The sequence below is a fragment of the Ranitomeya imitator genome, chromosome 5, assembly GCF_032444005.1.
Source record: "Ranitomeya imitator isolate aRanImi1 chromosome 5, aRanImi1.pri, whole genome shotgun sequence".
Taxonomy (NCBI): Eukaryota; Metazoa; Chordata; class Amphibia; order Anura; family Dendrobatidae; genus Ranitomeya; species Ranitomeya imitator.
Window position 1 is genome coordinate 610,898,617 of NC_091286.1, and position 25,886 is coordinate 610,924,502.

Below are 25,886 nucleotides of genomic sequence, written 5' to 3' on the forward strand. Positions count from 1 at the left end.
TTTGGCTGAATCTGGGCTGAAAGTATATCCCGGTACACTTCAGAATTCATCCGGCTACTCTTGTCTGCTCTTATGTCATCAATAAACACAAGTGACCCAGTGCCATTGAAAGCCATGCATGCCCATGCCATCACGTTGCCTCCACCATGTTTTACAGAGGATGTGGTGTGCCTTGGATCATGTGCCGTTCCCTTTCTTCTCCAAACTTTTTTCTTCCCATCATTCTGGTACAGGTTGATCTTTGTCTCATCTGTCCATAGAATACTTTTCCAGAACTGAGCTGGCTTCTTGAGGTGTTTTTCTGCAAATTTAACTCTGGCCTGTCTATTTTTGGTATTGATGAATGGTTTGCATCTAGATGTGAACCCTTTGTATTTACTGTCATGGAGTCTTCTCTTTACTGTTGACTTAGAGACAGATACACCTACTTCACTGAGAGTGTTCCGGACTTCAGTTGATGTTGTGAACGGGTTCTTCTTCACCAAATTAAGTATGCGGCGATCATCCACCACTGTTGTCATCCGTGGACGCCCAGGCCTTTTTGAGTTCCCAAGCTCACCAGTCAATTCCTTTTTTCTCAGAATGTACCCAACTGTTGATTTTGCGACTCCAAGCATGTCTGCTATCGCTCTGATGGATTTTTTCTTTTTTTTCAGCCTCAGGATGTTCTGCTTCACCTCAATTGAGAGTTCCTTTGACCGCATGTTGTCTGCTCACAGCAACAGCTTCCAAATGCAAAACCACACACCTGGAATCCACCCCTGACCTTTTAACTACTTCATTGATTACAGGTTAACGAGGGAGACGCCTTCAGAGTTAATTGCAGCCCTTAGAGTCCATTGTCCAATTACATTTGGTCCCTTGAAAAAGAGGACGCTATGCATTACAGAGCTATGATTCCTAAACCCTTTCTCCGATTTGGATGTGGAAACTATCATATTGCAGCTGGGAGTGTGCACTTTCAGCCCATATTATATATATAATTGTATTTCTGAACATGTTTTTGTAAACAGCTAAAATAACAAAACTTGTGTCACTGTCCAAATATTTCTGGCCCTAACTGTACGTCGCTGGGCAATATACTACGTCGCTGGACAATATACTACGTGGCTGGACAATATACTACGTTGCTGGGCAATATACTACGTGGCTGGGCAATATACTATGTGGCTGGGCAATATACTACGTGGCTGGACAATATACTACGTTGCTGGGCAATATACTACGTGGCTGGGCAATATACTACGTGGCTGGGCAATATAATACATGACTGGCCAATATACTACGTGGCTGGGCAATATACTACGTGGCTGGGCAATATACTACGTGACTGGGCAATATACTACGTGGCTGGACAATATACTACGTTGCTGGGCAATATACTACGTGGCTGGGCAATATACTACGTGGCTGGACAATATACTACGTGGCTGGGCAATATACTACATTGCTGGGCAATATACTACGTGGCTGGGCAATATACTACGTGGCTGGACAATATACTACGTTGCTGGGCAATATACTACGTGGCTGGGCAATATACTACGTGGCTGGACAATATACGTCGCTGGGCAATATACTACGTGGCTGGACAATATACTACGTTGCTGGGCAATATACTACGTTGCTGGGCAATATACTATGTGGCTGGGCAATATACTACGTGGCTGGACAATATACTACGTTGCTGGGCAATATACTACGCCACTGGGCAATATACTACATTACTGAGCAAGATACTATGTGGCTGGGCAATATACTACATGACTGGCCAATATACTCCATGGCTGGGCAATATACTACGTGGCTGGGCAATATAGTACGTGACTGGGCAATATACTATGTGGCTGGACAATATACTACGTTGCTGGGCAATATACTACGTGGCTGGGCAATATACTACGTGGCTGGACAATATACTACGTGGCTGGGCAATATACTATGTGGCTGGGCAATATACTACGTGGCTGGACAATATACTACATTGCTGGGCAATATACTACGCCACTGGGCAATATACTACGTTACTGGGCAATATACTACGTGGCTGGGCAATATACTACATGACTGGCCAATATACTCCGTGGCTGGGCAATATACTACGTGGCTGGGCAATATAGTACGTGACTGGGCAATATACTACGTGGCTGGACAATATACTACGTTGCTGGGCAACATACTACGTGGCTGAGTAATATACTACGTGGCTGGACAATATACTACGTGGCTGGGCAATATACTACGTTGCTGGGCAATATACTACGTGGCTGGGCAATATACTACGTGGCTGGACAATATACTACGTTGCTGGGCAATATACTACGTGGCTGGGCAATATACTACGTGGCTGGACAATATACGTCGCTGGGCAATATACTACGTGACTGGGCAATATACTACATCGCTGGGCAATATACTACATCGCTGGGCAATATACTACGTGGCTGGGCAATATACTACGTGACTATGCAATATACTACGTGGACATGCATATTCTAGAATACCCGATGCGTTAGAATCGGGCCACCATCTAGTATATACTAGATGGTGGCCCGATTCTAACGCATCGGGTATTCTAGAATATGCATGTCCCCATAGTATATGGACAATGATGATTCCAGAATCCGCGGCAGACTGTGCCTGTCGCTGATTGGTCGAGGCAACCTTTATGACATCATCGTCGCCATGGCAACCATTATGACATCTACGTCGATACTGTTCCCGTCGCTGAATCAGAAACGTGGGATTTCTGCGTCCTTTATGACATCATCGTCGCTGTGCCCGTTGCTGATTGGTCGAGGCCTGGCGGCCTCGACCAATCAGAGACGTGGGATGTCTACGTCCTTTATGACATGATCGTCGCTGTGCCGGTCGCTGATTGGTCGAGGCCTGGCGGCCTCGACCAATCAGAGAGCCGGGATTTCCAGGACAGACAGACAGACAGACGGAAAAACCTTAGACAATTATATATAGATTTCATACAGCACTAGATAGCAGAAAAGCCGGTAATTCAATTGCCGGCTTTTGCTATCTCCTTATCAAACCCGACAGGATATGAGACATGGTTTACATACAGTAAACCATTTCATATCCCTTAATTTTTTACATATTCTTCATTACTAATGTAAGAAGTGTCTGTGTGTAAAATTTTGGAGCTCTAGGTGTTAAAATGAAGGGTTAAATCACGGAAAAAAATGGCGTGGGCTCCTGCGCAATTTTCTCCGCCCAGATTGGGAAAGCCAGTGACTGAGGGCAGATATTAATAGCCTGGAGAGGGTCCATGGTTATTGCCCCCCCCACCCCCGGCTAAAAACATCTGCCCCCAGCCACCCCAGAAAAGGCACATCTGGAAGATGCGCCTATTCTGGCACTAAGCCTCTCTCTTCCCACTCCCCTTTAGCGGTGGGATATGGGGTAATAAAGAGTTAATGCCACCTTGCTATTGTAAAGTGACATTACGCCTGGTTAATAATGGAGAGGCATCAATAAGACGCCTATCCCTTATTAACACCTTAAGTCCCGAAGGTGGTTTGCACGTTAATGACCGGACCAACTTTTATAATTCTGACCACTGTCCCTTTATGAGGTTATAACTCTGGAACGCTTCAACGGATCACGGTGATTCTGACATTGTTTTCTCGTGACATATTGTGCTTCATGATAGTGGTAAAATTTCATTGATATTACCTGCGTTTATTTGCGAAAATAACGGAAATTTGGTGAAAATTTTGAAAATTTTCCAACTTTGAATATTTATGCAATTAAATCACAGAGATATATCAAAACAAATACCTAATAAGTAACATTTCCCACATGTCTACTTTACATCAGCACAATTTTGGAACCATTTTTTTTTTTTCGTTAGGGAGTTATAAGGGTTAAAAGTTGACCAGCAATTTCTAATTTTTACAACACCAATATTTTTTAGGGATCACATCACATTTGAAGTCATTTTGAGGGCTCTATATGATAGAAAATAACCAAGTATGACACCATTCTAAAAACTGCACCCCTCAAGGTGCTCAAAACCACATTCAAGAAGTTTATTAACCCTTCAGGTGTTTCACAGGAATTTTTGGAATGTTTAAATAAAAATGAACATTTAACTTTTTTTCACAAAAAATTTACTTTAGCTCCAATTTGTTTTATTTTACCAAGGGTAACAGGAGAAAATGGACCCCAAAAGTTGTTGTACAATTTGTCCTGAGTACGCTGATACCCCATATGTGGGGGTAAACCACTGTTTGGGCGCATGGCAGAGCTCAGAAGGGAAAGAGCGCCATTTGACTTTTCAATGCAAAATTGACTGGAATTGAGATGGGACGCCATGTTGCATTTGGAGAGCCCCTGATGTGCCTAAATATTGAAACCCCCCACAAGTGACACCATTTTGGAAAGTAGATCCCTTAAGGAACTTATCTACTGTAGATGTGTGGTGAGCACTTTCACCCAACCAGTGCTTCACAGAAGTTTATAATGCAGAGCCGTAAAAATAAAAAATCATATTTTTTCACAAAAATGATCTTTTCGCCCCCAATTTTTTATTTTCCCAAGGGTAAAAGAAGAAATTGGACCCCGAAAGTTGTTGTCCAATTTGGTCTGAGTACGCTGATACCCGATATGTGGGGGTAAACGACTGTTTGGGCGCATGGCAGAGCTCGGAAGGGAAGGAGCGCCGTTTGACTTTTCAATGCAAAATTGACTGGAATTGAGATGGGACACCATGTCGCGTTTGGAGAGCCACTGATGTGCCTAAACATTAAACCCCCCCCACAAGTGACACCATTTTGGAAAGTAGACCCCCTAAGGAACTTTTCTAGATGTGTTTTAAGAGCTTTGAACACCCAAGTGTTTCACTACAGTTTATAACGCAGAGCCGTGAAAATAAAAATTCTTTTTTTTTTTTTCACAAAAATGATTTTTTAGCCCCCAGTTTTGTATTTTCACAAGGGTAACAGGATAAATTGGACCCCAAAAGTTGTTGTACAATTTGCCCTGAGTACGCTGATACCCCATATGTGGGGGGAACCACTGTTTGGGCACATGGCAGAGCTCGGAAGGGAAGGAGTGCCATTTGGAATGCAGAATTATTGTAGATGGATTGGTCTGCAGGCGTCACGTTGCATTTGCAGAGCCCCTGATGTACCCAAACAGTACAAACCCCCCACAAGTGACCCCATATTGAAACTAGACCTCCCAGGGAACTTATCTAGATGTGTTGTGAGAATTTTGAACCCCCAAGTGTTTCACTACAGTTTATAACGCAGAGCCATGAAAATAAAAATTATTTTTTTTCACAAAAATTATTTTTTACCCCCCAGTTTTGTATTTTAACAAGGGTAACAGGATAAATTGGACCCCAAAACTTGTTGTACAATTTGTCCTGAGTACGCTGATACCCATATTTGGGGGGAACCACTGTTTGGGCGCATGGCAGTGCTCGGAAGGGAAGGAGCGCCATTTGGAATGCAGACTTAGATGGATTGGTCTGCAGGCGTCATGTTGCATTTGCAGAGCCCCTGATGTACCCAAACAGTAGAAACCCCCAAGTGACCCCATATTGGAAACTAGACCTCCCAGGGAACTTATCTAGATGTGTTGTGAGAACTTTGAACCGCCAAGTGTTTCACTACAGTTTACAACGCAGAGCCGTGGAAATAAAAAATCTTTTTTTTCCCACAAAAATGATTTTTAGCCCCTCAAATTTGTATTTTCCCAAGGGTAACAAGAGAACTTGGACCCCAAACATTGTTGTCCAATTTGTCCCGAGTACGCTGATACCCCATATGCTGGGGTAAACCCCTGTTTGGGCGCACGGGAGAGCTCGGAAGGGAAGGAGCACGGTTTTACTTTTTCAATGCAGAATTGGCTGGAATTGAGATCGGACGCCATGTAGTGTTTGGAGAGCCCCTGATGTGCTTAAACAGTGGAAACGCCCAATTCTAACTGAAACCCTAATCCAAACACACCCCTAACCCTAATCCCAACAGTAACCCTAACCACACCCCTAACCCTGACACACCCCTAACTCTAATCCAAACCCTAATCCCAACCGTAAATGTAATCCAAACCTTAACCCTAACTTTAGCCCCAACCCTAACCCTAACTTTAGCCCCAACCCTAACTTTAGCTCCAACCCTAACCCTAACTTTAGCCCCAACCCTAACCCTAGCCCCAACCCTAACCTTAGTCCCAACCCTAACTTTAGCCCCAACCCTAACCTAAGCCCCATCCCTAACCCTAACTTTAGCCCCAACCCTAACCCTGACTTTAGCTCCAACCCTAACCCTGACTTTAGCTCCAACCCTAACCCTAACTTTAGCCCCAACCCTAACCCTAACTTTATTCCCAACCCTAACTTTAGCCCCAACCCTAACCCTAACCTAAGCCCCAACACTAACCCTAACTTTAGCCCCAACCCTAACCCTGACTTTAGCTCCAACCCTAACCCTGACTTTAGCTCCAACCCTAACCCTAACTTTAGCTCCAACCCTAGCCCCAACCCTAACCCTAGCCCTAACGGGAAAATGGAAATAAATACATTTTTTTTATTTTATTATTTTTCCCTAACTAAGGGGGTGATGAAGGGGGGTTTGATTTACTTTTATAGCATTTTTTATAGCGGATTTTTATGATTGGCAGCTGTCACACGCTAAAAGACGCTTTTTATAGCAAAAAAGTTTTTGCGTCTCCACATTTTGAGACCTATAATTTTTCCATATTTTGGTCCACAGAGTCATGTGAGGTCTTGTTTTTTGCGGGACGAGTTGACGTGTTTATTGGTAACATTTTCTGACACGTGACAGTTTTTGATTGCTTTTTATTCCGATTTTTGTGAGGCAGAATGACCAAAAACCAGATATTCATGAATTTCTTTTGGGGGAGGCATTTATACCGTTCCGCGTTTGGTAAAATGGATAAAGCAGTTTTATTCTTCGGGTCACTACGATTACAGCGATATCCCTTTTTTTTTATGTTTTGGCGCTTTTATACGATAAAAACTATTTTATAGAAAAAATAATTATTTTGGCATCGCTTTATTCTCAGGACTATAACTTTTTAAATTTTTGCTGATGATGCTGTATGGCGGCTCATTTTTTGTGGGACAAGATGACGTTTTCAGCGGTACCATGGTTATTTATATGTCTTTTTGATCGCGTGTTATTCCACTTTTCGTTTGGCGGTATGATAAAAAAGTAATGTTTTTTGCCTCATTTCTTTTTTCTTACGGTGTTTACTGAAGGGGTGAACTAGTGGGACAGTTTTATAGGTTGGGTCGTTACGGACGCGGCGATACTAAATATGTGTACTTTTATTGTTTGTTTTTTATTTAGATAAAGAAATGTATTTATTTGAATATTTTTTTTCTTTACTTAGGAATTTATTTTTTTTTTCCTTACACATGTGGATTTTTTTTTTTTAACTCTGTCCCGGGGGGGGGGGGGGGGGGGGGACATCACAGATTGCTGATCTGACAGTTTGCACAGCACTCTGTCAGATCACCGATCTGACTTGCAGGTTCTGAGCAGGCACTTGGTAATCCACCTGCTGCAGGGAGGAGAGGTAAGAGACCCTCGTAGCAACACGATCACATCGCGTTGCTCCAGGGGTCTCAGCGAAGCACGCAGGGAGCCCCCTCCCTGCGCAATGCTTCCCTGTACCGCCAGCACATCGCGATCATGTTTGATCGCAGTGTGCCAGGGGTTAATGTGCCGGGGGCGGTCCGTGACCACTCCTGGCACATAGTGCCGGATGTCAGCTGCAATAGTCAGCTGACACCCGGCCGCGATTGGCCGCGCTACCCCCGTGAGCGCGGCCGATCGCACATGACGTAATATCCGTCACTGGGAATTAAGTCCCAGGTCACCTTGACGGGATAGTACGTCATATGGGATTAAGGGGTTAATCCTATAGTAATAAAAGGGTTACTAAAACGCACACACACATTAGGAAAAAAGTATTTTGATGAAATAAAAACACACATGGGGTTGTAATAGTTTATTATACGCTCAATCCAAATGATGACCCTTGTCACCTGAAAAAAAGTTAAAATAAAAAAGCAACAATACCCCATACCTTCTGGCTGTAAAATTATTTAACCCCTTCAGATGGATTTACAGTGTGGGACATGACTGAGCATCGGAGAGGTATGGGGTATTGTTGCTTTTTTATTTTAACTTTGTTTCAGGTGACAAGGGTCATCATTTGGATTGAGCGTATAATAAACTATTTCAACACCCTGTGTATTTATTTCATTAAAATACTTTTTTCCTAAGGTGTGTGTTTTTAAACCTTAATTGGTATTGGATTAATAATGGATAGGCGTCTTATTGATGCCTCTCCATTATTAACCTGGCGTAATGTCACCTTATAATAGCAAGGTGACATTAACCCTTCATTACCCCATATCCCACCGCTACACGGGAATGGGAAGAGAGTGGCCAAGTTCCAGAATAGGCGCATCTTCCAGATGTGCCTTTTCTGGGGTGGCTGGGGGCAGATGTTTTTAGCCAGGGGGGGGTGGGGGGCAATAACCATGGACCCTCTCTAGGCTACTAATATCTGCCCTCAGTCACTGGCTTTACCACTCTGGCAGAGAAAATTGGGCTGGAGCCCACGCCAATTTATTTTCTGTGACTTAACCCTTTATTTTAACACCTAGAGCCACAAAATTTTACACACAGACACTTCTTACATTATTAGTGAGGAATATGTAAAAAAGAAGGGATATGAAATGGTTAACTGTATGTAACCCAAGTCTCATATCCTGTCGGGTTTGAGAAGGAGATAGCAAAAGCCGGCAATTGAATCACCGGCTGTTAAGCTATCTAGCGCTGTATGAAATATAAATATATATACTGTAGGTGTCTCACTGACATATGTATATATAAATATATGTGTGTTTTGAAGAATATTTCGTTGTAAAACGATGTGTAAATGTCACAGAACTGCTGTATGTAAAAGCTCATGTTAAAATTGCATTGCATACGGATGTCATAAGGATGTTGCGAGAAAAAATTGCATGACCGTCGCATGATTTACCTCCGTTTTTTTGGTCTGTAATTTGGACCTTTTTTTTTTCTCTCAAGTGGAAATGAACCCTAATGCTGGGAAACGGAGACCGAAACACCAGTGCTGGTGCCTGCTTCACCGAGTCAGCCACCTTGGAAGCTTCTCCTGTTCTTCTGTCCGTTCTAAGGTAAGATGGAGTCATTGAAAACTACAACTCGTCCGGCAGAAAACACCCTAAGGTTCACATTGCGTTAGTGCAATCCGTTTAGCGCATACGCTAACGCAATGTCCAGAAAGGGATCGCGTTTAGAGATCCCGCTAGCGCAGATGCCCGATCTGCGCTAGTGAAGAACGGACCCTGAACGCTGCAAGCAGCGTTTGAGGTCCGTCCGAAAATAACGGGACACTGCTGACGCATGCCAAAAATGGCATACGTTAGCGATGCGTTAGTTGCATTGCGGTCAATGGGTGCGCTAACGGATCCATTACATAGCGTTAGTTGCGCCATGTAACAGAATCCGTTAGCGGACACCCACTAACGCAATGTGAACCAAGCCTTAGCCCACGTCCGACTACGCATGGCTCTGGTGGAAGAAGAAAACTAAAGTGCAAAAAATAATAACTGCTCAGACCTGCAGCGGTCACATGAAATATTAGTCATAGTAATTGTACACAGGAAGTCTCCACACCGCGCTTAGGTCACTGCATGGAACCAGTCAGTATGGCGCCCCCGCCGCGCCAGTGCTCCCTGTCATGTAGCTTTATGAGGACAAGGCTGAGCGGAAGCCTCCAATAAGCGAACTGCTCATATTCCCCAATCACTTCCGCCCTCACTAGTCACTCACTTCCGCCACTACTACAACGTGAAGGCGGGGACAACGGAATGACGTGGCGCCTCACTTTTCCCATGATCCTTTTCGCCTTGCCGAGATCTGGGCCGCTCTCGCGGGAACTCGCCCTCTTCCTAGGCCGTCACTGAGAGAGGACGGTGAGTGCGGCGGCTCCTCCGGACACAATGTCTCCATTATATCTTTCTTCCTTTGGTTGGCGGCACGAAATGGCTCCGCAGGCCGGCGGTAAAGACGCGCTTCTTCCCTTAGGGGCGAGGCTGTGACTGCGCAGCGCTGTGTGTGCGGCGGATGGGGCCGGATGGTTGTGCATGGAGTGTGGCGGCCGGAGGTGCTGGCGGCAGCGCTAGGAGGTCACGTGGTGTGTGCTCGGCTCCTGCTCTGTATGGTGACCGCTGTATACCGGGGGGGGGCGCCTTACTGGTCCATGCTCGGCCTCCGTGCACAGGGCTCTATATGTGTCTGCTGCCTTATACCAGGGCTGTGTATTCACTATAAGGCTAATAGTGGGGTGCACTGCTCTGGGACTGGTGTGTGGAGGGGGCCCCGTGTGCTGTGTGATTGGGGGGGCTACCGTCCATTTATTTGCTATATATAGTATAAGGTTGTGTGAACTAACCCCCCACCCAACGTGGATATCCCGCGGGGTCGCTCTCGCGGGCTCTGTCCTTGTGGCGTATGGGAGCGTAGCGTCTTGTGGCGCAGTGACGTACAGTCCCCTTCCACGACGTTGGAGATCATGCCCGTCCCCGGTCTTCTGACTGGTGCGGACGGCGTCCTGTATATTCCTACAACTTCCCAGAGCTCTCGGGCGATTACTGGGGAGATAAACCATGCAGGATACACGGCTCTCATGTGTGCAGATGGTTATGTGGCTGCTGTTTGGTTCGCTCCTCCATGTAGGTCACACGTGTGCGGACGATTGTGGCTGCTGTTTGGTTTGCTCCTCCATGTAGGACACGTGTGCGGACGGTTATGTGGCTGCTGTTTGGTTGTTTCCTCCATGTAGGACACACGTGTGCGGACGATTGTGGCTGCTGTTTGGTTCGCTCCTCCATGTAGGACACGTGTGCGGACGGTTATGTGGCTGCTGTTTGGTTGTTTCCTCCATGTAGGACACACGTGTGCGGACGGTTATGTGGCTGCTGTTTGGTTCGCTCCTCCATGTAGGACACACGTGTGCGGACGGTTATGTGGCTGCTGTTTGGTTCGCTCCTCCATGTAGGACGAACGTGTGCGGACGGTTATGTGGCTGCTGTTTGGTTTTTTTTCCTCCATGTAGGGCACACGTGTGCGGACGGTTATGTGGCTGCTGTTTGGTTCGCTCCTCCATGTAGGACACGCGTGTGCGGACGGTTATGTGGCTGCTGTTTGGTTTTTTCCTCCATGTAGGGCACACGTGTGCGGACGGTTATGTGGCTGCTGTTTGGTTGTTTCCTTCATGTAGGTCACACGTGTGCGGACGATTGTGGCTGCTGTTTGGTTCGCTCCTCCATGTAGCACACGTGTGCGGACGGTTATGTGGCTGCTGTTTGGTTGTTTCCTCCATGTAGGACACACGTGTGCGGACGATTGTGGCTGCTGTTTGGTTCGCTCCTCCATGTAGGACACGTGTGCGGACGGTTATGTGGCTGCTGTTTGGTTGTTTCCTCCATGTAGGACACACGTGTGCGGACGGTTATGTGGCTGCTGTTTGGTTTTTTCCTCCATGTAGGACACACGTGTATGGACGGTCACCTGTTTGGTTCGTGCCTTCTTTAACACGTCCTTCTATCTTTTCCTTACAGAAAGGCCATGTTCAGCACGAGCGCCAAAATCGTGAAGCCAAATGGCGAAAAGCCGGACGAGTTTGAGTCTGGCATCTCCCAGGTGAGTGCGGGATCCAGACAGAAACGGCGATTGAGGCACTTACAGGGGTTTTCCATTGCTGCTTACACGTACCTGCTGGGGTGCAGCATGGTCGGCACATGTCGCTTCCCAGTCATTAGAATAGGACACGTGAACGCCTCCCGTGTGCAAACTGTTCACCATTGCAATGTGAGCTGCTCTGGATGTCCCTGTGTCACCGCTCTCTAATGTGCCTTATATAAAGCCATGTACACACAACGCTGCTCACAGATGAGGGGGTTTCTGTTGGGTCCATTTTCTCTGTATATATCCATTCACCTACAGCGAGCTTTCCATATGGAGGAATAGTAATCTTGGCATATAAGAAAGGTGCACGAGGCTGGTCGTTAATATGGCATTTGCAATGTGTCTGCCAAACTACCTCCAAAAAAGGTGCTTTGCCTGCTGCACTAGATACAGGTTTTTTGCGTCCTCTCCAGTACGGACCATCATACTGCTAGAACCATGAGACACACAACCGCACCCAAAAATGTTATGATAGATCCTGTTTCATCAGGGACAAGCGCCTTTTAAAAGCCTCTACTGTGATCCCATCCCCTCTCACACAAGCTAGTAGATGTGAAGAGCATGCACTTTGTGTAGTCGGATGGCTGGGGTCTTCTTACAATCTCCATATCCTCTAAATAGAATTTCTCTGAAGGGCGCCACTTGCGTTTGGGAATCCTTACATGTCTAAGGCTATGTTCACATGTGGCATTTTTGCAGCACTTTTTTCTGCAGCTAAAACATTGCACTACGACTGCAGATGACTTTATTGCCCAACCTTAATGATAACCCAACGTGGATATCCCGCGGGGTCGCTCTCGCGGGCTCTGTCCTTGTGGCGTATGGGAGCGTAGCGTCTTGAGGCGCAGTGACGTACAGTCCCCTTCCACGACGTTGGAGATCATGTCCGTCCCCGGTCTTCCGGCTGGTGCGGACAACGTCCTGTATATTCCTACAACTTCCCAGAGCTCTCGGGCTGTGACTGGGGAGATAAACCATGCAGGATACACCAATGTCTTTGTAGGATGACTTGTCTTACTATGATGTCACCTGCAGATAACTGATGGTTTCCATTTTTTTTCCTTCTAGGCTCTGCTGGAGCTGGAGATGAATTCAGACCTCAAAGCTCAACTAAGGGAACTAAACATTACTGCAGCTAAGGTACGGCCGGTCCCTCGTCCTGATCGTTTAGTCTCCCAAGTAGAGAAATGGCCAGATTTCGGCTTTAACATTTACAGACATTCTAGTTTCTCTCCTCATTGATGGTTTCCTCAACCTCTCCCCGTGCCTATATATCTGGTATTTAGTAGCGGGCACGATTACTTCTGCAGACCTGAGATGTTGGCAGTGCAAGCTGCACTGTAATTCTGTCCTGTAGACCAGAGGTCCCCAACTCCAGTCCTCAAGGCCCACCAACAGGTCATGTTTTCAGGATTTCCTTTGCATTGCACAGGTGATGCAATTATTACCTGGGCAAGACTAAGGAAATCCTGAAAACATGACCTGTTGGTGGGCCTTGAGGACTGGAGTTGGGGACCTCTGCTGTAGACCACTAATGATGGCAAATGTATCCTCCGTTGCATAGACATGTTTGCATAACTCTTAACCCAACGTGGATATCCCGCGGGGTCGCTCTCGCGGGCTCTGTCCTTGTGGCGTATGGGAGCGTAGCGTCTTGTGGCGCATTGACGTACAGTCCCCTTCCACAACGTTGGAGATCATGCCCGTCCCCGGTCTTCTGGCTGGTGCGGACGGCGTCCTGTATATTCCTACAACTTCCCAGAGCTCTCGGGCGATAACTGGGGAGATAAACCATGCAGGACACACGAGTGCAGATTTTTTTTTTTTTTTTTTTTTTTTTTTTAAATTGTTAAATAATGCTTTTTCTTAAACTGGCATTCCTGGATTTACAAATTATCCTTACACCTGCTTCACATACAGGAACTTCTCAAAAAATTAGCATATAGTGTTAAATTTCATTATTTACCATAATGTAATGATTACAATTAAACTTTCATATATTATAGATTCATTATCCACCAACTGAAATTTGTCAGGTCTTTTATTGTTTTAATACTGATGATTTTGGCATACAACTCCTGATAACCCAAAAAACCTGTCTCAATAAATTAGCATATCAAGAAAAGGTTCTCTAAACGACCTATTACCCTAATCTTCTGAATCAACTAATTAACTCTAAACACATGCAAAAGATACCTGAGGCTTTTATAAACTCCCTGCCTGGTTCATTACTCAAAACCGCCATCATGGGTAAAGGTACTGTCACACTAGACGATATCGCTAGCGATCCGTGACGTTGCAGCGTCCTCGCTAGCGATATTGTCCAGTGTGACAGGCAGCAGCGATCAGGCCCCTGCTGGGAGATCGCTGGTCGGGGAAGAAAGTCCAGAACTTTATTTCGTCGCTGGACTCCCCGTAGACATCGCTGAATCGGCGTGTGTGACACCGATTCAGCGATGTCTTCGCTGGTAACCAGGGTGAACATCGGGTAACTAAGCGCAGGGCCGCGCTTAGTAACCCGATGTTTACCCTGGTTACCATCCTAAAAGTAAAAAAACAAACACTACATACTTACCTACCGCTGTCTGTCCTCCAGCGCTGTGCTCTGCTCTCCTCCTGCTCTGGCTGTGAGCGTCGGTCAGCCGGAAAGCAGAGCGGTGACGTCACCGCTCTGCTTTCTGGCTGCCCGGCGCTCACAGCCAGACCAGAGAAGCAGAGCGCCGAGGACAGACAGCGGAAGGTAAGTATGAAGCGTTTGTTTTTTTACTTTTTACGATGGTAACCAGGGTAAACATCGGGTTACTAAGCGCGGCCCTGCGCTTAGTTACCCGATGTTTACCCTGGTTACCGGGGACCTCGGGATCGTTGGTCGCTGGAGAGCTGTCTGTGTGACAGCTCTCCAGCGACCAAACAGCGACGCTGCAGCGATCCGGATCGTTGTCGGTATCGCTGCAGCGTCGCTATGTGTGACGGTACCTTTAGACTAGCGACCTGACAGATGTCAAGAAGGCCATCATTGACACCCTCAAGCAAGAGGGTAAGACCCAGAAAGAAATTTCTCAACAAATAGGCTGTTCCCAGAGTGCTGTATCAAGGCACCTCAATGGTAAGTCTGTTGGAAGGAAACAATGTGGCAGAAAACGCTGTAGAACGAGAAGAGGAGACCGAACCCTGAGGAAGATTGTGGAGAAGGACCGATTCCAGACCTTGGGGAACCTGAGGAAGCAGTGGACTGAGTCTGGTGTGGAAACATCCAGAGCCACCGTGCACAGGCGTGTGCAGGAAATGGGCTACAGGTGCCGCATTACCCAGGTAAAGCCACTTTTGAGCTACAGAGAAGCAGCACTGGACTGTTGCTAAGTGGTCCCAAGTACTTTTTTCTGATGAAAGCAAATTTTGCATGTCATTCGGAAATCAAGGTGCCAGAGTCTGGAGGAAGACTGGGGAGAAGGAAATGCCAAAATGCTTGAAGTCCAGTGTCAAGTACCCACAGTCAGTGATGGTGTGGGGTGCCATGTCAGCTGCTGGTGTTGGTCCACTGTGTTTCATCAAGGGCAGGGTCAATGCAGCTAGCTATCAGGAGATTTTGGAGCACTTCATGCTTCCATCGGCTGAAATGCTTTATGGAGATGAAGATTTCATTTTTCAGCACGACCTGGCACCTGCTCACAGTGCCAAAACCACTGGTAAATGGTTTACTGACCATGGTATTACTGTGCTCAATTGGCCTGCCAACTCTCCTGACCTGAACCCCATAGAGAATCTGTGGGATATTGTGAAGAGAAAGTTGAGAGACGCAAGACCCAACACTCTGGATGAGCTTAAGGCCGCTATTGAAGCATCCTGGGCCTCCATAACATCTCAGCAGTGTCACAGGCTGATTGCCTCCATGCCACGCCGCATTGAAGCAGTCATTTCTGCCAAAGGATTCCCGAACAAGTATTGAGTGCATAACTGAACATTATTATTTGATGTTTTTTTTGTTTGTTATTAAAAAACACTTTTATTTGATTGGATGGGTGAAATATGCTAATTTATTGAGACAGGTTTTTTGGGTTATCAGGAGTTGTATACCAAAATCATCAGTATTAAAACAATAAAAGACCTGACAAATTTCAGTTGGTGGATAATGAATCTATAATATATGAAAGTTTAATTGTAATCATTACATTATGGTAAATAATGAAATTTAACACTATATGCTATTTTTTTTAGAAGGACCTGTAGCTGTATTATAGAGGTTTTTGGTTCTGGAACCTTGTCTTTCCCCAACTTCTTAACTCAACATCACCAGGTCCAGCGCGAAGTCTCCGCCACTCCTCCCAGTGTGTTATTGGCTGCAGCACTGTGGACAATGGTAAAGCTCCACCTGATTTGACAGCATGAGCCATTGATTGGTTGCAGCGCTGTCAACGTAGATGGCAATCAGTGAGTGCAGTGGCTCGTACCATCAACTCAGGCGAGGCTTACCAATTGCCAGTGCTGGACCAGGTGAGGGTGTGTAAAGATTTTATTTGTGATGACGTAGCGGTCTCGCGCGATTCTACGTCATCTGGGGTCATTGCCGCGAGACGTTACTGGGAACGGTAGCATCGTGAGGAGCGGGAAGGCTGCGGGGGCCGTCGGAAGGAGAAATTATCGCGATTTTTAAAAATTATTTTTAACCTTACTATTGCATTGGCAGCATCGATAGTAAAAAGTTGGTCACACATTGTCAAACACTATGTTTGACTAACCTGTCAATCAGTTTTCCAAGCGATGCTACAGTTCGCTTGGAAAACGCTACCATTCTGCAAGCTAATTACGCTTGCAAAACGCTGGTGTTTAGTGGGAATATGCATGCCAATTCCACATGCGTTATACCCGCGGCAGGGAATTGCGGATTTTCTGCGTCAATTCTGGACGTGTGCAAGTAGCCTTAAGGCTCCATTCAACCATTGGTCTTCACAGTATCAGACATCAGCATTTCCATAAAAAAAAAAGTATTCTAGTGGCGCGTTGTGCTCATTTGTCAAAGGTTTAAAATTGGCAAACATAGCAACTTACTATTATTGAGACGTCGCTCTGCCAGTCCTCGAGCTGCTGACTGACCATGTTCTCGCTATTACTGTGCATACAGCGACGTCTGTCAGTCAGCAGCTCGAGCCCACAGGACTGCGGATCGTGAATATCTGATCACTTTGGGGAAAACGGCGCTGTAGCTATAATTTTCTTATTTCTGGCAGGAAATTGAAGTTGGAGGTGGTAGAAAAGCAATAATCATCTTCGTTCCAGTCCCTCAGCTGAAATCTTTCCAGAAGATCCAAGTCAGGCTGGTGCGTGAGCTGGAGAAAAAGTTCAGCGGCAAGCATGTGGTCTTCATCGCTCAGGTGTGTGCTCGGGATGTTGGAGGCGATCTAGATTGTGAGCCCCATCAGGGACAGTGATGATAATGTGTGCAAACTGTAAAGCGCTGCGGAATATGTTAGCGCTATATAAAAATAAAGATTATTATCTCCTGGGAGTCTCGGGGGTTGTGCACATGGGCTGTTTTCTCACAGTCTGCCTGGAGTTCCCGAGTAGTAAATCCGCTGGGATGGTGAATTCTTATCTATTCTTCACCCAACGTGGATATCTCGCGGGGTCGCTCTCGCGGGCTCTGTCCTTGTGGCGTATGGGAGCGTAGCGTCTTGAGGCGCAGTGGCGTACAGTCCCGTTCCACGACGTTGGAGATCATGTCCGTCCCCGGTCTTCTGGCTGGTGCGGACGGCGTCCTGTATATTCCTACAACTTCCCAGAGCTCTCGGGCGATTACTGGGGAGATAAACCATGCAGGACACATCCAAATATTCAAATGTGCTTAAAAATTAGCTTGTCTTTATTGTGAATACTTTTTACCCGTGGTGGCCATTTTTGCTTAATTGACGACAGGAAATTATTCCATACTTTTTGTCGCTTTTCAATATATTTATCACCAGTGACCAACAACGTGGCTGTAGATCAGCTTCACTTGTGAAGATGGCTACTAAAATAAAATGGTGTAAGCCAATTAAGTAAATGATTAATATTAGACGTAAATTACAAGAGCGTTCCTCAAGGAAAAGGAAACCTGTCTGCGGATTCACGCCATCCTACACACGTGCAGCATCTCGAGGGTGTTGGCGTACAATTACCTGTGCACTGTTAGATCGGTGTGGATCCTGGTACCACTGCAGGGAAATGGTGCAATGAAGTCGCCAGTTGGTATTTTATGCTACCTTTTCTTAGGGCAGCCTGAATCTGTGGACACGATCCCTTTAAACTCTTCTTTTATTTGCTGTTTAATTTTTTACCATTTCTGACATTGCATCCTCATGGCAGAGAGTAAGGTCATCTTTCTACAAAAGTTAGTTTGTCGTTCCTGGCGGAATTACCAGGTTCAATCGACTCCCCTTTTTCTGGGCCCCGTGGGGAAAGGATGACTTTAACATCTTACCATTGGACATATAGACTGTCTTGGTAAACTGTGTAATTATACTTCCAGACTATATGAAATAAGACTGGGGGCATTGAGGACCCTGGTTTGCCTCAAGTGCAGAATATTTTTTCTTTTAATATTTAATTCTATTCCTGCAGATATAATTTTCTGTGATAGTCAGCAGACATTCATTACTTATATTAACTCCTCCTACAGAGAAGGATCTTGCCAAAACCAACAAGAAAAAGCCGCACGAAAAACAAGCAGAAGCGTCCCAGAAGGTAAGGGACGATGGTGGTCACGGGCACGTCTGTTCACATCTTCTGCTAACTTGGTCTGTGTACCGCTTGGTTGGAGCTGGGATGAAAATGGCGTGAAAGAGCCAAGTTGCATTATTAAACACCCTTGCATTTGTACAAAAAAATGTGACTTTGCCATATTTTTGGCTTAAAACCCTTTGCAAACAAGCTTTGATGAATTACCCCCTATTGTTTTTTGTTTTTCAGATGGGGGGGGGGGGGGGGGGGGGAAGACTGATTTCCATGTTTTTTTTTGGTTCTTATGTCAAACATGTTTGTTTGTTTTTTTTTTTTTCATCTTGCTATATGCTAAAAATGGATGGAAGTGTCCCAAGCTTTTTGCAGTAGTCTGTGGGAAAAAAAAGTGGAGATCACACAGATTTTGTAAGCACCAACGTGGATATCCCGCGGGGTCGCTCTCGCGGGCTCTGTCCTTGTGGCGTATGGGAGCGTAGCGTCTTGTGGCGCAGTGACGTACAGTCCCCTTCCACGACGTTGGAGATCATGCCAGTCCCCGGTCTTCCGACTGGTGCGGACGACGTCCTGTATATTCCTACAACTTCCCAGAGCTCTCGGGCGATTACTGGGGAGATAAACCATGCAGGATACACTTTGTTATATTTAAAACTGACAAATTTCTGTCCAAAAGTAATGATGGCTTTCTTGTCAAATAAAAACTACGTTTACGTGGGGTAAATAAAACTTGTGCTGTATTTTTGGCCATTTTAATGTAATCTTGTGGTACTGAATGTTGGTGCAGATTGTTTGACCATTTTCTTCTTATTTAGTCGTACCCTGACAGCAGTACACGATGCCATCCTAGAAGACTTGGTGTTCCCAAGTGAAATTGTAGGCAAGAGGATCCGTGTGAAGTTGGACGGCAGTCGGCTCATCAAAGTCCATTTGGACAAGGCACAACAGAACAATGTGGAACACAAGGTAGTGGTTGGAATTCGGTTCAGATGTTGTCCCGGGGTCTTGTATCAGCCGACTCATGATCCTGGTCTTTGATTGTAGTCTTATATTTGTATTTTATATATTTGGTTTAGATCGGTGGTTACTTGGGTCTTGAGTAGTGATGAGCGAATATACTCGTTACTCGAGATTTCTCGAGCATGCTCGGGGGTCCTCCGAGTAATTTTTAGTGCTCGGAGATTTAGTTTTTCTTGCCGCAGCTGAATGATTTACATCTGTTAGCCAGCATAAGTACATGTGGGGGTTGCCTGGCTGCTAGGGAATCTCCACATGTACTTATGCTGGCTAACAGATGTAAATCATTCAGCTGCAGCAAGAAAAACTAAATCTCCGAGCACTAAAAAATACTCTGAGGACACCCGAGCATGCTCAAGAAATCGCAAGTAATGAGTATATTCGCTCATCACTAGTCCTGAGACCACCACTGATTGCTCAGAAGACTTTTTGCAGAAGCGTGCGCACAGTCGGTCTATAGTCCCATACGCCTTTTTTTTTACACCACCCCTACTTGAACCACTGATCCTAGGACCCACTGATATACAGCTCATTAAAAAAAAAATACAGAAAAACTCAGACCTCAGTTTATCACTTGCAGGGATTTATTTTTTTAAGTAATTTGTTTTTGTCTTTGCGGAAGTCGCAATTGATAAATCTGGCAAAAACAGCTGGAATTGCCCACAAAGAGAGAACCAAACAGGTGAGGGGAATAAAATGGGTGTAAAAGAAGAGAGAGCAGCACAAAACTTGTGCAAAGTCAATGAATAATTGGGGCCTTACAGTTTTGTTGCCCTTTAAAGGGAATCTGTCGACAGACTTCTGCCACCTAATCTCAGAGCAGCATAATCTAGAGACAGAGACCCTGATTCTGGCAATTTGCCTCTTACTTTGCTTCTTGCTGTAGTTTTGATACAATCACTATTTTATCAGCAGGAGATTATCATTAGAGTATTAGTAAACCTTCTGCCATGTAGGCCTTCATATTGATGAGCTGGGTATATCTCGTCCCCATCACTGATTGGCTTCGTTCGCATGGTGGTGTTGGCGGGTTATACAGAGCTCCGCATTCTGGGAACTGGTAGATCTGCAGCAGAGAAAACGGGGATTTTATCAAAACTACAGCAGGCACCCCAGTAAGGTGACAGGGTCTCTCTCTAAAACATGTTGCTTTCGGATGGGGTGGCAAAAATTGGGGACACATTCTCTTGAAACCACAAGGTGACGAGTCACTGATGGTCATTGCTCTTGCTTTCCCAGGTGCTGTAATTTGGCCAAAACTACAGTAATGCATTTCCCATAATTCCTTGACTTATTGTTGCTGAAAGAAATACTGTCAAATACTTAGAGATGGGCTGGATTCACACAACAATAAAGCTCCCAAATTTTACAGTCCTATATGTGGTCATACCGGCTACTACGGTTGTAATATGGGTCATTATAATTCGGTCGTGGGGATTTAGCCCCAGAAATTGGGGTCTTTAAGTAACTAGATTAGGGCGGTGTCTGGGTGGAGGAGCCAACACATTCAGAAAATGTCCTGATTATTAATGGGAGCTGTGATGCTTGGTTGCAGAATGGGTGATGAACATTTGCTACCTGGTTTGTTTGTAAAAATGTAGAAACTCCACCACCCCTCAATACACTGATTACAGGGGTCCCAACACTGGTTGAGCCTTGTTCTTTCGCAGGACCTTGGAAAAAGAGTGATGCTCATAGTGGTTGTAACATCTGTCCTTTCCCATACATTGAGACATCAGTGATTTGTTTTTGCCATTTCTAAATTACATTTCACTTCGTGTATTATGGTCGTTCGCTCATATTTATTAATACTCTGACCCCGAAAGATATCGACATTTAAATCTAGAAGTTTTACCAGTTATTGAGGGTTGACGAATTGTCTGTAGCATGAATAGAAAGTGTGATCTTAATATCATTGAATTTTTGTTGCACTTATGTCCCAACGTGGATATCCCGCGGGGTCGCTCTTGCGGGCTCTGTCCTTGTGGCGCATGGGAGCGTAGCGTCTTGAGGCGCAGTGACGTACAGTCCCCTTCCACGACGTTGGAGATCATGTCCGTCCCCGGTCTTCCGGCTGGTGCGGACGACGTCCTGTATATTCCTACAACTTCCCAGAGCTCTCGGGCGATTACTGGGGAGATAAACCATGCAGGACACAGACTATGAAACATTCTATTAATCTTTAGTATAAATATATATAATTTTATTTTTTAGTAACCGGTTTTTCCTCTTCCAATTAGGTTGAAACATTTTCTGGTGTCTACAAGAAACTCACAGGCAAAGATGTGGTTTTCGAGTTTCCAGAATTCCAGTTGTAAAGTGCAAATGTTCTAATAAAAAAAGTACTTGTTATGTTGGTTTCTGTTTCTTAGTTGATGCAGTCGTTGTGGCATCTGGCACAAATACTTTTTGGAACTTTCATGTGTGGTTTTTTTTTTTGTTTTTTTTTTCCCCCTTTCTAATGCAAAATATCCAACATAAAATTAGAGGAGGGCCAAATATATAAAGGAAATTGCTAGTATTGGCCTCAAACTAAAGTGCATCTGAGCATCACTGCTTCACGCTTCCTAAGAGATAAGAAACCTGCTTTGGCCGTTGTGCTCTTCAGTTGTGCCAACCATTGATTCATTACTTATGAGCCACGGACTCGCTGTATTCTGTGATCTTTGTACAAGTCTAGTGGTGTTTAGTCCAGTGATAGTTGGATCAATATGGTAAGTGGAAAGTAAGAGCCGATATGATTGTATATATACATATTTTTAAGTCTATATACCCACATCTACATCCTTTGAGTTGTAATTATTGCATGCGATTTTAATTTTGTCTTCTGTTTTGAATGGGTTTACAATTCTTTTCACCAACGTGGATATCCCGCGGGGTCGCTCTCGCGGGCTCTGTCCTTGTGGCGTATGGGAGCGTAGCATCTTGTGACGTACAGTCCCCTTCCACGACGTTGGAGATCATGTCCGTCCCCGGTCTTTTGGCTGGTGTGGACGACGTCCTGTATATTCCTACAACTTCCCAGAGCTCTCGGGCGATTACTGGGGAGATAAACCATGCAGGATACACACCATTGCTTGTTTCATTTCGAACCCCCTTAGATGCCACTATCAATAGCAACAGTGGTATTTACATGGTTAACTGAGACGGGGGTCTCCTTTCATCTGCATTTGTACAATGCGTTCATAGAATAGCTAGAGTTATGGGTGCCGGTTACGCCATAAGCTGTGTTTCAGGCACGTCCGTGTAGATATCACATTTCTGATCCATCGCTGTACATTAGTATTGATGGGTATTAGATAAGCTTGTAAATTATTCAAGTTCCATAATGGGACTAAGTAAAAAAAAAAAAAAATACATATACTGTATCTTCACTTTTTTTTTAAAAAAATGCAGGTTTTACGTTAAAAACAAAATTACACCTAATTGGTTTTGTGGCATCTGGACCTCATAAATTACAAAAATTTTGTTTTTTCTTCAATATGCCGCTGAAGTTGAAGAAAACAATTTTTGTTTTTTAAAGAAAGTGTTAACATTTTCAGTGATATTTCATCTTGCAGAAATAAAGGCCCTGCGATGAAAAAAAATAAATGGCTGCTTAATACTTTTTGCAAAAAAGTTTGCGTTTGGTGTATAGAAGTAGCAAAAGAAAAAAATCTGGTATTGATGTAATCAGATTGACTCAAAGAATAGCATTGTCTTCTTTTTCCACAAACAAAAAAAACAAATTCTTCAATTTCTGTTTTTGTTAATTCTGCCCAAAAATTAGAGTAAAGGTTGTTCAAATAATACGATGAACCCAAAATTGGTTCAAATAAAAATGTAAACTTGTGACGCAAAAGAAAAAAAAAAAAGGTCCGATCTTGTATAGATGAGATGGCAGAAAAATAAGTTCTAGCTCTCACAATATTTTGGGGGTGAAAAAAAAGAAAAAAAGTGGTTTAGTGTGTATATGTGTGTGTGTGTGAGAGATCTGGCATCGCTGCACTTGTACCTACCAGAAGAATAAAGTTTGGTCACTTGCTCCGCACACCCAAAAGGCAAAAAAGGGTTTAAATAGCTTGTATGTTAATTCTGCCTCCATAAAATCAGTATGTCTCACTCATGAGCGACTAACTTGGGCGAGTGTTTTGTCTGATGGCACTCTTACCAATGTTATATAATGGAGCAATGCAGATCTGTGTATTCTTGCACAGACTGTGTGTGTGTGGGTGGGGGGAAATCTGACTACATCCATCCATTCAAGTCTATCCTTCAGACTTCAACAATGGAGATGTTCAAAACAGCTGACATGTCCTTGGAAAGTTGTGGGCCCACCGCCGGAGCCCACATCAAAGGGAGGGACCCGGAAGTCGGTGTAAATGTACGCCTGGTGTCTGTAAGGGGTTAAATTATAGTTGCAGAAAATCTGCAATGTCAAAAACTAAGCAAAAGCTCATCTTGGGAGCATAGCCTAAGGCCACGTTCACATGTTCAGTATTTGGTGAGTTTTTTTACCTCAGAATTTCTAACGCAATAATGAGTGTGTGAAAAAAAATGGAGAAGTGGCGACGTGTTTCTATTCTACTTTTCCGCTGAGTGTTCTACTGGTTTTGGCTTACAAATTCTGACGGTGTGGATATGGCCTTAGAGTCCTGAATGATAAGTCTCCATACTTATACATCAGTATTTACTTGTGCAGCAGTTGGGTGAAAAAATAATTGTGGTCACTATAGAACTGCTTGTTTAGTGCAAGATGTGTCCCATCCTCCATATTGCTTCATAAGAAAGCAGAGTTTAGGAGAACAGACAGTGGGAGCTGGAAACTCACGAATATTCCATGTTTTTTTTTGTCTGATTTATTAGGAAATTCTATTAAAATGTCTTTAGTTGGACAGCAATGATCAAATGACATAATACATGGAAGCCAATACCGCCATCTAGTGGCCAGAAGAGGTGGTACAACAGTGCCACATTAACCAGTTCAGCACCAGGCTGTTTAGCTCTCTTCCTGACCAGTCACTTTTTCAGGTTTTGTTCATACATGCAATTTAAAGAGCTGTAAGATGTCTTAAGGCTACATTCACATTTGCGTTGGGCGCAATCGCGGCGACGCATGCGTCATGCGCCCCTATATTTAACATGGGGGGCGCATGGACATGCGTTTTGCGAAGCATGCGGTTTTTTTTTGCCGCAAGCGTATGGGTGCAGGGAATGCAGCAACTGCATTTTTTTCGCGTGCAAAAAAGGACGCATGCGTCGCAAAACGTGTTTTAGCGTTCGTTTTGGTGAGTTTTGTTGTGCGTTGCGTCTCGGGCGCAACATCGCACAACGCAAATGTGAACGTAGCCTAAGACTGGTGAGTATGGAGGAGGAAGCACTGTGTATGCAGCAATTGAGAATAATAATCCTTATACAGCGCCAACATATTCCACAGCGCCTTACAGTTTCAAACACAACAGTCATAAGTAACGTTAACAATACAATAATTAAAGCAAAATAAGACGACCCTGCTCGTGAGAGCTTACAATCTACTATGAGGTGGGGGAGATACAAAGTACAGGTGAGTATTTACAATGATGGTCCAGCCATCTTTAGGGGGTGGGGGGTAGCGATTGGGCTACACACACACAAAATAACTGATTAGGGAACGTGATAGGCCGCTCTGAACAAATGTGTTTTGAGGGATTGCCTAAAACTATGCAGATTGTGAATGGTCCTAATATCTTGGGGCAGAGCATTCCAGAGGATTGGTGCAGCACGGGAGAAGTCTTGGAGTTGGGAGTGGAAGGTATGGATTAGTGCAGAGGTTAGTCGAAAGTCATTTGCAGAGCGCAGCGGTCGGTTAGGCCGATAGACAGAAATGAGGGAGGAGATGTAAGGGGGTGCCGCACTGTGGATAGCTTTGTGGGTGAGAACAAGTACTTTGAATTGTATCCTGTAATGAATGGGCAGCCAGTGTAATGACTGGCGAAGAGCGGACACGTCCGAGTAACGATTAGCCAGATGGACATCCCTGGCTGCTGCATTAAGGATGGACTGGAGAGGAGAAAGTCGCGTGAGGGGGAGGCCAATTAATAAGAGCGTTGCAGTAGTCCAGGCAGGAGTGGATCAGGGCGACAGTGAGGGTTTTTGATGTTTCTATGGTGAGAAAAGGGCGGATTCTAGAGATGTTCTTTAGGTGTAAGCGGCACGAGCAAGAGATTGTATATGGGATGTGAAGGAGAGATCGGAGTCAAACATAACACCCAGACAGCGCGCCTGCTGCCGGGGTGTTATTATGGTGCCACCCACGGAGAGGGAAACGTCAGATTTAGGGAGGTTAGTAGATAGTGGGAGCAAAAGAAGTTTGGGTTTTGGAGAGGTTGAGTTTCAGATAGAGAGCAGACATGATGTTGGAGACTGCGG

General features: G+C 44.9%; 1 protein-coding gene and 7 non-coding genes across 10 annotated transcripts; all 8 read left to right on the forward strand.

The window, feature by feature from the left end:
* Positions 1 to 9,865: 9,865 nt before the first annotated feature.
* On the forward strand, positions 9,866 to 21,851 carry RPS7 (ribosomal protein S7). 3 transcript variants are annotated; one of them, XM_069728048.1, is made up of 7 exons: positions 9,866 to 10,000; positions 11,648 to 11,729; positions 12,843 to 12,914; positions 17,000 to 17,143; positions 18,427 to 18,491; positions 19,298 to 19,451; positions 21,740 to 21,851. In XM_069728048.1, the coding sequence occupies exons 2-7, from the start codon at positions 11,655 to 11,657 to the stop codon at positions 21,815 to 21,817; spliced, it is 588 nt and encodes a 195-aa protein (XP_069584149.1). In that variant the 5' UTR covers positions 9,866 to 10,000; positions 11,648 to 11,654; the 3' UTR covers positions 21,818 to 21,851. The 3 variants fall into 3 exon arrangements, with proteins under 3 accessions (XP_069584149.1, XP_069584150.1, XP_069584151.1); XM_069728049.1 differs by having other exon boundaries at positions 19,298 to 19,448; XM_069728050.1 differs by having other exon boundaries at positions 9,977 to 10,088; positions 19,298 to 19,448.
* Positions 10,487 to 10,708, forward strand: LOC138639793 (small nucleolar RNA SNORA73 family). The gene has a single exon (XR_011313360.1). It is a non-coding gene; the product is annotated as a small nucleolar RNA SNORA73 family (small nucleolar RNA).
* On the forward strand, positions 12,544 to 12,765 carry LOC138639792 (small nucleolar RNA SNORA73 family). Its single transcript, XR_011313359.1, has one exon. It is a non-coding gene; the product is annotated as a small nucleolar RNA SNORA73 family (small nucleolar RNA).
* Positions 13,361 to 13,582, forward strand: LOC138639796 (small nucleolar RNA SNORA73 family). Its single transcript, XR_011313362.1, has one exon. It is a non-coding gene; the product is annotated as a small nucleolar RNA SNORA73 family (small nucleolar RNA).
* Positions 17,376 to 17,597, forward strand: LOC138639798 (small nucleolar RNA SNORA73 family). The gene has a single exon (XR_011313364.1). It is a non-coding gene; the product is annotated as a small nucleolar RNA SNORA73 family (small nucleolar RNA).
* LOC138639791 (small nucleolar RNA SNORA73 family) lies at positions 18,901 to 19,122 on the forward strand. Its single transcript, XR_011313358.1, has one exon. It is a non-coding gene; the product is annotated as a small nucleolar RNA SNORA73 family (small nucleolar RNA).
* Positions 21,439 to 21,660, forward strand: LOC138639799 (small nucleolar RNA SNORA73 family). The gene has a single exon (XR_011313365.1). It is a non-coding gene; the product is annotated as a small nucleolar RNA SNORA73 family (small nucleolar RNA).
* A 505-nt stretch (positions 21,852 to 22,356) lies between the features above and the next one.
* On the forward strand, positions 22,357 to 22,570 carry LOC138639797 (small nucleolar RNA SNORA73 family). The gene has a single exon (XR_011313363.1). It is a non-coding gene; the product is annotated as a small nucleolar RNA SNORA73 family (small nucleolar RNA).
* Positions 22,571 to 25,886: the final 3,316 nt, after the last annotated feature.